This window comes from Myotis daubentonii, chromosome 2, assembly GCF_963259705.1.
Source record: "Myotis daubentonii chromosome 2, mMyoDau2.1, whole genome shotgun sequence".
Taxonomy (NCBI): Eukaryota; Metazoa; Chordata; class Mammalia; order Chiroptera; family Vespertilionidae; genus Myotis; species Myotis daubentonii.
Genome location: NC_081841.1, coordinates 175,591,449 through 175,604,744, shown reverse-complemented (window position 1 = coordinate 175,604,744; position 13,296 = coordinate 175,591,449). Strand labels below are relative to the sequence as shown.

General features: G+C 44.2%; 1 protein-coding gene across 1 annotated transcript; it reads left to right on the top strand.

Moving 5' to 3' along the window:
- Window positions 1-217: 217 nt before the first annotated feature.
- On the top strand, window positions 218-1,614 carry LOC132228476 (ras-related GTP-binding protein A-like). The gene has a single exon (XM_059684948.1). The coding sequence runs from the start codon at window positions 270-272 to the stop codon at window positions 1,209-1,211; it is 942 nt and encodes a 313-aa protein (XP_059540931.1). The 5' UTR covers window positions 218-269; the 3' UTR covers window positions 1,212-1,614.
- Window positions 1,615-13,296: the final 11,682 nt, after the last annotated feature.

The window sequence follows — 13,296 nt, the reverse complement described above, 5'->3', positions numbered from 1 at the left end:
ACTTTGATCGTAAAAAGACTAGAATGTGGGAGACGCAGCGGCTTTCCTCACTGGAAGGCGAGCGGTCGCCCCAGCTGCTGCAGCCGTTTGCTCCTCTCTCCCGCGCAGAGCTCACCCCGCCGGGCCTCTGCTCTCCCGGCCTCCCCGCCTGCCCCGCCGCCCGGCCCAGCCTGCGGAGCCCCCCGCGAAGCCCGGCCGCTCCCTCCCTCCCTCCGCGCTGCAGTTAGGCTGCGCCCTGAGGCCCAGTCCGAGGCGGCTCCCGGCGGGTGATGCCCAATACAGCCATGAAGAAAAAGGTGCTGTTGATGGGGAAGAGCGGGTCAGGAAAGACCAGCATGAGGTCGATTATCTTTGCAAATTACATCGCTCGCGACACCCGGCGCCTGGGTGCCACCATCCATGTGGAGCACTCCCACGTCCGGTTTCTGGGCAACCTGGTGCTGAACCTGTGGGACTGTGGCGGGCAGGACACCTTCATGGAAAACTACTTCACCAGCCAGCGAGACAACATCTTCCGTAACGTCGAGGTGCTGATTTACGTGTTCGACGTGGAGAGCCGCGAACTGGAGAAGGACATGTATTACTACCAGTCGTGTCTGGAGGCCATCCTCCAGAACTCGCCTGATGCCAAAATCTTCTGCCTGGTGCACAAAATGGATCTGGTTCAGGAGGATCAGCGTGACCTGATTTTCAAGGAGCGAGAGGAAGACCTCAGGCGCTTGTCTCGCCCCCTGGAGTGCGCTTGTTTCCGAACCTCCATCTGGGACGAGACGCTCTACAAAGCCTGGTCCAGCATTGTCTACCAGCTGATTCCCAACGTCCAGCAGCTGGAGATGAACCTGAGGAATTTTGCCCAAATTATTGAGGCCGACGAAGTGCTGCTGTTCGAGAGAGCGACGTTCCTGGTCATTTCCCATTACCAGTGCAAAGAGCAGCGCGACGTGCACCGATTTGAGAAGATCAGCAACATCATCAAGCAGTTCAAGCTGAGCTGCAGTAAATTGGCCGCTTCTTTCCAGAGCATGGAAGTTAGAAATTCCAACTTCGCCCCTTTCATCGACATCTTCACCTCAAACACGTACGTGATGGTGGTGATGTCGGATCCGTCGATCCCGTCTGCAGCCACGCTGATCAACATTCGCAATGCCAGGAAACACTTTGAGAAGCTGGAGAGGGTGAATGGTCCCAAGCACAGCCTCCTCATGCGTTGAATGTTGCCAAATGCTCTCTCTGAAGATGCTGAAATGCCTTCCCTCCCCCCTCCCTCCCCGCATCCTTTTAGTATTCATAATGTCTTGTGCTTCAAAGTGGGCTTTCAATTGTGTGCTGCTTACTACTTCCATCTCTTCCCTGCTCCCCCTTCTTTAAATCTCGGACGCTCTTTCCTCAGCTATCCAGTAGAGCTTTAAGATGGCCTTTCTGAAAAGTTGGTATGGTGTAACACTAAAGTAAGTGGTGTGTGTGGTGTGTGGTGTGCATGTGTGTTCCGATTACCTGGTTGTAATAGATATACACATCAGAGCCTTTACAATATCTTCCTGTATTCCTTGCAAGATTGCAAAGGTGGAATGTTACTATTTTATCAGCAAGATATTAAAATGCATTTATAAATTCTTCTTGGCTTCAGTCATAAATAAACATTTGCTGTTAGCAATTTAAAAAAAAAAAAAAAAAAGACTAGAATGTGCCAGAAGACACCGCAAAGTAATTTCCTTCATGATAATGCACTATCACACACTTCAAAACCAGTTAAAAACATGTTAAAAGATCTTGCCTGGGAAATATTAACCCACCCGCTGTATTCACCAGACCTTGCTCCTTCAGATTACCACTCATTCCGATCGATGGCACACACACTTTCTGAGCAGCACTTCAAAACATACGAAAAAGTGGAAAATTGGGCCTCTGAATGGTTTGCCTCAAAACAAGAAAAGTTCTATTGGGACAGTATCCACACATTATCTGAAAGATGGGGGAAATGTGTAGCTAGCGATGGACATTACTTTGAATAAAGCACTTTTGATGTTTCTCTTGAAATTATCATGTTTTCTTTGATTACAAAATCAGCATTATTAACTGATATACCTAGTATTTATAATGTATCAATAATACAGACATAATTACAAAAATTTATAACTACATAATCTAACCTAATAATAGACAAACATGTAAATTGACCGTACCTTTGCTACGCTAACCAGTCAATCAGGAGAGTATGCAAATTAACCCAACAAAGATGGAGGTTGATTTGCATATGTAGGTGCCAAGCGGCGGAGCAAAGCCGGATGGCCCCATGACCGGAGCAGCGAGGCCAGATGACCCCGGGGCTGGCAGAGTGAAGCTGGATGGCCCTGGGGCCAGCTTCAGCCAGAGCCTGGTCAGAGCAAAGGCCTGGTTCCAGGGTGCCAGAGGCAAACCGGTGCCAGCAGCCAAGGGAAGGGAAGGCCTATTGCACGAATCTCTTCGTGCAACAGGCCTCTAGTCCTATCTAATAAAAGACAAACATGGTAATTAGCCGTACGTCTGCTACCCTTCGCATTGGCTAATCAGGGCGATATGCAAATTAACTGCCAGCCAAGATGGTGGCCAGCAGCCAGGCAGCTTGAAGCGAACAGGAGGCTTGCTTGCTTCAGTGACAGAGGACTCCAACGTTCCCCACCTGCCACTGCCGGCCTCTAGGCTTGCAGTTTGAAACATTGTTACAAATATAGAAGCTAAACAAAACCCCAGAAACTTGCTTTCAGCCAGCCGGGATCTCAGAGCTGGAGTTGAAATAGTGTTTCGATTATAGAACCCAAACAAACCAGATACCTGCTTTCAGCAGCCGAGGCATAAGAGCTGGAGCCAGAGCTAAAACTGGCCCAGAATAAAAAAGAAAAAAAGAAAAAAAGGAGCAGTTGGGAGCTTCAGTCACCCACCAGCCTGAAAACAGCCCTCAGCCCCTCACCCAGACTGGCCAGGCAATCCAGTGGAGACCCCCACCCTGATCCAGGACACCCTTCAGGGCAAACCAGCCGGCCCCCACCCATGCACCAGGCCTCTATCCTATATAGTAAAAGGGTAATATGCCTCCCAGCACCGGGATCAGTGGAGCTGAGAGGCCTCCCGGCACCGGGATCAGCGTGACAGGGGGCAGCGCCCAAACCCCCTGATCGGCCTGCGGCTCTGTGTGTGACAGCGGGCGGGGCCACAACCTCCCTATCCTCCCTGCTCTGTTCATAACAGGGGAAGGCACCCCAACCCCCTGATCAGCCCTGCTCTATGCCTGATAGGGGGGAGCTCCCCAACCCCCTGATCACCCTGTGGCTCTGTGTGTGACAGCTGCGGTGCCCCAACCCCTGATCGGCCCTGCTCTTTGTGTGACAGGGTGTGGCGCACCAACCCCCTGATCGGGCCTGCTCTGTGTGTGCCAGGGTGTGGCGCCCCAACCCCCCCCCCCCACAGGCCCTGCTCTGTGTGTGACGGGGGGCGGTGCCCCAACTCCCCTATCGGCCCTACTCTGTGAGTGACAGGGGGGAGCTCCTCAACCCCCTGATTGGCCCTGCTCTCTGCATGACAGGGGGTGGCATCACAACCTCCCCATTGACCCTGCCTTGAGTGTGACAGGGGGCGGTGCCCCAACCCTCCAATCGGCCCTACCCTGAGCGTGACTGAGGGTGGCATCGCAACCTCCCGATCCGCCCTGCTCTGTGCATGACAGGGGGCGGCACCCCAACTCCCCAATCAGCCCTGCTCTGAGCCTGACTAGGGGCTGCACCTAGGGATTGGGCCTGCCCTCTGCCACCCGGGAGCAGGCCTAAGCCAGCAGGTCATTATCTCCCGAGGGGTCCCAGACTACGAGAGGGCACAGACCAGGCTGAGGGACCCCCCTTCCCCCCGTGTGCACAAATTTTTGTGCACCGGTCCTCTAGTATATATATAAAAGCCTAAACAACCGTTATCACCAAACGGCCAGAATAACCAGAATGTTCTTACGACCAGTCGCTATGACATGCACTGACCACCAGTGAGCAGATGCTCAACCCAGGAGCTGTCTCCTGGTGGTCAGTGTGCTCCCACAGCTAACCTCCTCTGGTTTCTCTTCCCTACCACCCCACCCCACTGACCCAGCCCCAGTGAGCCGCAATCACTGGCCAGGCCAAGGAACCCCACCCATGCACAATTTCGTGCACCAGTCCTCTAGTTAAATATAAAATTACACACACACACACACACACACACACACACAACAGACACACGAGATCTGTTCCACTACTGTACAATATAAATTTGACTGTCTTAAGATTCAGTTAAAATGAATAAATTTAAGCTATAATCACATCATTAATAATAGCAACATCATCTTAAACTCATACATCTCTTTATGAAACACTTTCGAGTTATGGCCATTTTAGACAAAGATTCCTTAACACAATTTGATAGACTAGTAAATGCATTATGCTGACTTTGTAAGTGAATAGACTAAGTTATATATGTAGATTAAACAACATGTACTAAGTTTGAAAATTACTGAATGAAGAATCAGTATTTTATAAGAAATCAAGCTCACTTTAAGACAATTTTCTTGCCAGAACCGGTTTGGCTCAGTGGATAGAGCGTCGGCCTGTGGACTCAAGGGTCCCGGGTTCAATTCCGGGCAAGGGCATGTGCCTTGGTTGCGGGCACATCCCCAGTTGGGGGTGTGCAGGAGGCGGCTGATCGTTGTTTCTCTCTCATCGATGTTTCTAACTTTCTATCCCTCTCCCTTCCTCTCTGTAGAAAATCAATAAAACATATTTTTTTAAAAAGACAATTTTCTTGCTACTGTATCTTAACAAATTTTAGTGCCTATCTTCCACACATTGATATAACCTACAAATTTAACCAGACTCCCAGAAATATGTTTACATGTTGTGGCACAGGCTATCCTCCTATTTAAACAATAGGAATTCTAAAATGTCCATGTTTCCAAGATTTGCCCATGCTTGACTTCTGTCTAGAAGATGATTACATAATCTATGACTCTGAAAAAAACTGAAGTTATCAGCAATAAATGCTCATTTTGTATCTACAGAAGAACCCTTACTGTCCTGAGTTGCAATATTTTCTCCAGAGTAAGAATAAAGGCTGGGATTGGGGGGGGGGGGGAGTAGAGAACAGGGGGGATTATTTCCAGACAAGTTGACTCCATTAGTGGCTTGTGGTTAGTGCACTGTACTCTCTCTCCCTTTCCTGATACTATGTACTACCAGGTTACTGCTGCAGCAAAAGGAGAATCACAGACTTTTTCTTTTTATTGCTGTTAAAACTGTAATGACAAGCCTATTATGCAATAATCCATCTTTTAACATTTTTAGTGAAGAGAACCAAAATCTTTCTATTAGGACCTTACTACCTTTGCTAATGCTTAACTCAGCAAATTTCCAGGTATTGTTACAAATATGTTATTGTACCATAAAATCTGGTTCCAGGGTGGGCAAATTAAGGGAGGAGGAGCACTCCTAGCAGAAAGTCAATTTCACAAACCTGCTTTTTCACAAGCCTCAGGCTGATTATGTAATTTACATAGCATACAAATGATACAATATAACAGCTTAGAAGTTTTTCCTACTTATGCAATAGTTAAAGACACATATTCTCCAAAACAACTAGCTTTAAAACAATCATTACTAACGACCTCTTAGTAAGTTAAAATGTGCGCATAATTTTAGATACATAAAATGAAAACAGAAGTGACTACTTGATTTTTTAACTCTAGAATAGTATTTTTTTTTTTTACTTTTTTCAGGTTTTGGAAATAATCATTTATATTATAGATCTGAAGGAAAGAAAAAATCACTTTATATAAATTTATGCTATGTTTATTAAATATTTAATTGTTTTTACACCATCTTAAAAGGTACTTTTGTTATAACAAATATATACGACTTTTGTTATAACAAATATATATGACAATTCATAAGATTATTCTGAGATTTCAGTACTTTCATTTAAAAGAAACTGTTCACATTGGAAACTGACATTTATAAATTTGAACGTTAATTACAGTCACTATTCATAGTCACTCCTCCTTTGAAAATCTGGGTAATCACCCTAGTGTTTCACCTTTCTCTGAATATACAATGAACCACCAAAGGCTTGCTCCTACGTATATCATCTGCTGCTGTCAAGAGATTTTCTTTACTCCAGAAACTGATTAAGATAACCCATGGCTTATCACGTGGGATATTTTGAAGTTTTAAACTAAGACCATTCAAATAGAAATTCATAAAGATCTCTGTCATAAGTTGTGAGACAAAGAAAAAATACTGTAAAGCATTTTAAGAGTTGCAGTGATACATATCACATATTTCAAACTGTGTTTTCATTTAAAATATGTTATAATGCTGTAACAATTTAAAAACTGGATTACAAAATGATATAAATTTTCTTAAACTTCAGATTAAATTAAGAGATTTTCAAATACAGACTCACAGTTTATTAAATGTAAATTCCAAAAAAGATTGCTAAAAAATTATTTTAATCAGCATGTATGCAAAGTAAAGAGATTTCTCACATTAATCATGATTAACATTCATGGAAAATTGCTGTAAGTCAAAATTAATACAAGTCAAATCCATTTTCTAGTAAAAATTAGGGTACAACACAGGTTTAGATTGCTCATCTGGAGTATACTGTCTACAGTTTTATAGCAATAGCTATATATATGTTGAACAATCAATTATTAATTACTACATACATGTAGACTTGACTTTAAGAAAGTTTTTCTTAAACAACAGTGGAGTATGAGCTCTTGAAAGCCTAGGCCCCCACCTTTTACCCCAATAGAAACAAAATACCAGGCTCACGTGAACTTTCTCTCTTTACCTGTGACTTTGCTGTGTGTCTCTAGTTGTCCTACATAATGTACAGGTTTTATGAATAATAAACATACACCTCTTCAAAGTTTCCTGATGAATATTGCAGAAGAGTGTCTTGCATCATAATAGAAACCACAAAGTCTGCTCCAGTCCCAACATCCTTTCCTGATAGGCTGAATCAGTACAAACGATTAACGTCATATTTACAGAACAAAGTAAAACAAACACACACACACACAAATAAATAAATAAATAAATGACACAAATAATCATCTTAATAGATACAGAACTGCTAACTGACAAAATTCAACATCTTATCTAATAAAAGACAAAAAGGGTAATTAACCATAACTTCGCTATGCTTCCCATTGGCTAATCAGGGTGATATGCAAATTAACCGCCACAAAGATGGCGGCTGGCAGCCACGCAGCTGAAGTGATCAGGAGGCTTGCTTGCTCCAGTGATGGAGGAAGCCAAGGTTCCCCGCCTGCCGTGGCCCGGCTCTGAGCTCCAAAAGCAACAATATTTCAATTATAGAAGCTAAACAAACCCCAGATACCTGCTTTCAGCAGGCTGTGGCCTCAGAGCTGGAGTGAACAGCTCTCAGCTTCAGTGACAGCAACAACGTTTCAATTATAGAAGGTATATAAATCCCAGAATAAAAAAAATGGCCCTCAGCCCCTCACCCAGACTGGCCAGGCACCCCAGTGGGGACCCCCACCCTAAAGGGGGTGTGGCCAGTCTGAAAACAGCCATCAGCCCCTCATTCAGTCTAGCCAGGCACCCCAGTGGCGACCCCCACCCTGAAGGGGGTGTGACCAGCTGCAAACAGCCATCAGTCCCTCACCCAGGCTGGCCAGGCACCCAAGTGGGACCCACACCCTGATCTGGGACACCCTTCAGGGCAAACCAGCCAGCCCCCACCCATGCACCAGGCCTCTATCCTATATAGTGAAAGGGTAATATGCAAACTGACCCTAACAGCAGAAAGACTGGGAATGACTGGTCACTGTGACACACACCAACCACCAGGGGGCAGATGCTCAATGCAGGAGTTTCCCTTTGGTGGTCAGTGTGCTCCCATGTGGGGGAGCTCTGCTCAGCCACAAGCCAGGCTGATAGCTGCCAGTACAGCGGTGGTGGTGGGAGCCTCTCCTGCCTCCTCAGCAGCGCTAAGGATGTCCGACTGCAGCTTAGGTCTGCTCCCTGCTGGCAAGTGGACATCCCCCGAGGGCTGCCAGGCTGCCAGAGGGATGTCTGATTGCCAGCTCAGGCTCAATCCCCAGGGGAGCAGGCCTAAGCCATCAGGTGGTCATCCTCTGAGAGGTCCCAGACTGCGAGAGGGCACAGGCCGGGCTGAGGGCCCCCCCCACCACGAGTGCACAAATATTTGTGCACCGGACCTCTAGTCTTTTATGATTAAAAACAACAACAACCACAAAAATAACACAGAGCATATTCCATGAAAGCTTTGCTTCTAAAATCAGGAACTAGACAAAGATTCCCACTTTCACCTCTGATACTTAACATTGTAATAGAAGTGTTGTCTAGAGTAATTAGACAAGAAAAGAAAGAACCCAAATTGGAAGAGAAGTAATAAAACATCTCTATTTACAGATGATATGATTATTTATGTAGATAATTTCAATCCACAAAAATAAATTTGTATTTTAAAAATCAAGAGTGTAATATTTGCATCTTTCAAGTTTGAGAGCACTAGGATCTTTGACTAACTCCAGATAGATGTACTCTGAAATTCCAGATGCTTTCTCCAATAAAAGTTCTCATCCTATTTATTGGCCTACACCTATTTACTTACTATTACTCCATATGCTCTTAGTTTTAGTGAAATAGTAGCTAGGCACCATACTAAAATAAGAACGTATGGCTTTTTCTAGGGTCTTAATATCAAACCAACAGTAAATGTGTATTCTCCATATATGCCTATACTTGATGTAGCAGGTGTTCATGAACTACCTATTGATTGAATACTTCTTCACTATTAAAAAAATATATAAATGATGCCATTTTTGTGATCAAAATTTTGAACAACCTGTTTTTGAATATAAAAAGTTTTGACCATTTAATTTTACAGTAGCCACCATAAACTGAAAGAAGTCCAGAAAATGTTAGCACTGAATTTTAATGTATTCTGAAAGTTTTCTATTGGGCATCTTATTAGCAACAAGAGAGAGTCAATCATTAATTTACATGTGTTCTGGAATTTGGGGAGGTGTTTTCAACATTTGGGCAAAATAATAAGTGATGTATAATTAAGCCCTTTAACTGACCATATGCCATCCTAATATTTGACCTTGAAAAATAATCCAGGGGAGAACCAAGATGGCGGCATAGGTTAACGCCGGAGTTTGCTGCTTTGAACAACTACTTCAAAAGTGAAACTAAAAGAAGGGACATCACGCAGAACCACAGGAACGCTGGCTGAGTGGAAGTCCTACAACTAGGAGGAAAGAGAAACGCATACAGACACTCAGAGGAGGCGCAGTGCTGAAGTCAAATTCTGAGGTGCGGAGTGCATGGAGCAGGCTGGCGGCGGAGGGCGCGGTTGGCGTTTTCAATCGGGAGGGAGTCGCAGACTCTGAGCTCCAGATACAGGCGAGTCTTTAGGGACCCAGACTCAAACGGGAGAAGCGGAACTGTCTGGCTTCGGTCAGAGCGAGTGCAGCTTTCTCTCTGAGCTTTGCAGCGGGTGCTGGGACTCAGAGAAGCAGAGTCCCTGGGGACAGGACTGAGAGCCGCCATAACTGCTCTCTCCGGCCCACCCTGTTGATCCTGTGCGACCCGCCCCGCCCAAGCCCTGCACAGAGGCATTTGCCGGATAGCCTCAGGCAAAGGCTAGATTAGCACCTCCCTAGAGGACAGAAGTTCCCTCACTGCTGACACAGCTGATTCTCATAGCCACTTGGCCTGGAGATCAAACCCTCCCTGGTATTAGCTACAACAATCAAGGTTTAACTATAAGACTGCGAACAAAGACCACTAGGGGGTGCACCAAGGAAGCATAACAAAATGCGGAGACAAAGAAACAGGACAAAATTGTCAATGGAAGATATAGAGTTCAGAACCACACTTTTAAGGTCTCTCAAGAACTGTTTAGAAGCCGCCGATAAACGTAATGAGATCTACAAGAAAACTAATGAGACCCTCGATGTTATATTGGGGAACCAACTAGAAATTAAGCATACACGGACTGAAATAACGAATATTATACAGACTCCCGACAGCAGACCAGAGGAGCGCAAGAATCAAGTCAATGATTTGAAATGCGAGGAAGCAAAAAACACCCAACGGGAAAAGCAAAATGAAAAAAGAATCCAAAAATGCGTGGATAGTGTAAGGAGCCTCTGGGACAGCTTCAAGCGTACCAACATCAGAATTATAGGGGTGCCAGAAGATGAGAGAGACCAAGATATTGAAAACCTATTTGAAGAAATAATGACAGAAAACTTCCCCCACCTGGTGAAAGAAATGGACTTACAGGTCCAAGAAGCGCGGAGAACCCCAAACAAAAGGAATCCAAAGAGGACCATACCAAGACACATCATAATTAAAATGCCAAAAGCAAAAGACAAAGAGAGAATCTTAAAAGCAGCAAGAGAAAGAAAACCAGTTACCTACAAGGGAATACCCATACGACTGTCAGCTGATTTCTCAACAGAAACTTTGCAGGCCAGAAGGGAATGGCAAGAAATATTCAAAGTGATGAATACCAAGAACCTACAACCAACATTACTTTATCCAGCAAAGCTATCATTCAGAATTGAAGGTCAGATAAAGAGCTTCACAGATAAGGAAAAGCTAAAGGAGTTCATCACCACCAAACCAGGATTATATGAAATGCTGAAAGGTATCCTTTAAGAAGAGGAAGAGGAAGAAAAAGGTAAAGATACAAATTATGAACAACAAATATGCATCTATCAACAAGTGAATCTAAGAATCAAGTGAATAAATAATCTGATGAACAGAATGAACTGGTGATTATAATAGAATCAGGGACATAGAAAGGGAATGGACTGACTATTCTTGGGGGGGAAAGGGGTGTGGGGTATTCGGGAAGAGACTGGACAAAAATCGTGCACCTATGGATGAGGACAGTGGGTGGGGAGTGAGGGCGGAGGGTGGGGCGGGAACTGGGAGGAGGGGAGTTATGGGGGGGAAAAAAGAGGAACAAATGTAATAATCTGAGCAATAAAGATTTAATTAAAAAAAAAAAAAGAAAAATAATCCAGATTTATAATTATGCAACAAATAGAAATACAATTGTATTTTTAACATATTCTAATAAATCATTATTACTTAATATTATATACTGAATGATTATTAGATCAGTGACATATTTTAAAATTAATTTCTGTACTACCCCCCATGAAATTTCATTGCAATCACTTTGCCACCTTTTCTTTTTCCCAAGGTCAATCAAGCTGTTAAGTGTTTCTAGACCCATAGTGCATGTTCATTCACTATTCTCTTGAAAAGATGTACAGTTTTGGAAAATATGAAACAGAAGCTGTTTCCATCTTATTTGATAATTTAAAAAAGGCAAAAGTTGAAACATGGAATCAACCAGGCATAATTGGAACTAAGCACAATATTGTAAGCACCAAAATGTTGGGTTAGCATTTCTCATAGATTTGGTGTAAAGTAAAAATGACTAAAAATGAAGTTAACTCTTCAGATGTTTATATTTTGTACTAAAATAATCCTATAAATGTACTCCTAGTTAGGATGACTAAATTTCTACTTGTTTCATAATTTATAATTATTTTCTGGTAACTTCATACTAAATTTTTATCATGTAACTCTTTCAATTCAATGAAGATGTTAATTTATGGCAAAGTTACTAGATATAATCTTAGTGAGTCATTATAAGCCTACTAGAGGCCTGGTGCATGAAAGTCATGCACTGGGAAGGGGGGTTGACCCTCAGCCGAGCCTGCACCCTCTCCAATCTGGGACCCCCCAGGGGATGTTCGACTGCCAGCCTGTGGGATCAGGCCTAAACTGGCAGTCGGCCATACTTCTCACAATCCAGGACTGCTGGCTCCCAACTGCTCTCCTACCTGCCTGCCTGCCTGATTGCCCCTAACCACTCTGCCTGCCAGATTGATCACCCCCTAACCACTCCCCTGCCAGCCCGATTGACCCAACTTTCCTCCCCTGCCAGCCGGTCACCCCCAACTGCCCTCCCCTGCTGGCCATCTTGTGGTGGCCATCTTGTGACCACATGGGGGCAGCCATCTTGTGCAAGGTGTGATGGTCAATTTGCATATTACCTCTTTATTATATAGGATTGGGTCATTGCATCTTAGTGAGGCAGGATAGGAAGACGCTAGGAAAATTTCTTGGCAAGTGAAATGGGGAAACAGACAGATAGCTGACTCAAACCGCCTCCTCCAGCACCTTAACTTACCTGCCTCCTTCTCCATTACACAGCTACCCCCTTAAGCATTAAGCCCTCAGGACAATGAAGTTCTGATCAGCATTAAATAAGCTTAGGAACAAAGCCTCAAGTCTTTTGACCACAGAGACAGAGTTTTGATCAAACTAGAGATAACATCTAGCCTCAGTTTGTTTCAGCACCAGGCCTAGAAAAGGAACAAAACCCAAGGAAGCTATGCCATAGCTGACATGAGGACTAGATGCAATGACCAATGACCCATAACCTATCACCAATCACTCAGTAGAGACCCTGATCCTGACCCTATACACTCATTTTGATGAATCAGCGTATTGAAAGGACACACTTGGAAAGCTGATGAATATTCTATTGAGATCCTTCCCTGAGATCTCCGCTAAAACTTCTGCCTTTAGAAAACAGATAAAAACCCTTAAGACAAAAGATCTAGTGCATGCTCTCTCTGTAGAATATGCCACACCTTCTTTCTTCGGGCATTTATCTTTGCCTTCTTTCTCCTAAGTTCTCAGGATCCCCATAAGACTTGCATTCCGAGGAGCAGAGGGCAGTGGCAGCTCATCCCAGGCAACAGCAGTTTGTCCTGGGGTTCATCTCCTGAACCTGTCGCCAAGGGCCTTTCTTTTGCCTCTGTAACTTGTTCCTGAGTCCACACAAGCCAGCTGGCCCACTTCTTCTGGATCTATGACTCTCTTTCTAAAAGGCCAAGGCAGATCTCTGAGCAGCCTGCTTGAATCCTCTCCTCAAGTGTAGTTTTGCTTTGTATGTTAAAGGAGCTTCCTCTTGTACTAGAGTCCCTGGCTCTAAATTCCTTCTTTGCTGAACTCAAGAACCAAGAGCCAACATTGCCAATATTAGGATATTTTCTACTTATGTAAAGCTATCGGTTCTTATGAAATAGCTCATAGAGCAAAATACATTGTAATGTGTTCTGGAAACTAGAAGGTAGTTGAGAGGATAATCAGTAACAAGGATAGAGAACTAGCAATGATGAGTCACCTTTTTATTTTCCCAGGGGCCCAG

Excerpts from the sequence above, each read along its gene's own strand:
- LOC132228476 (XM_059684948.1), top strand. The coding sequence starts at position 270 with ATGCCCAATACAGCCATGAAGAAAAAGGTGCTGTTGATGGGGAAGAGC.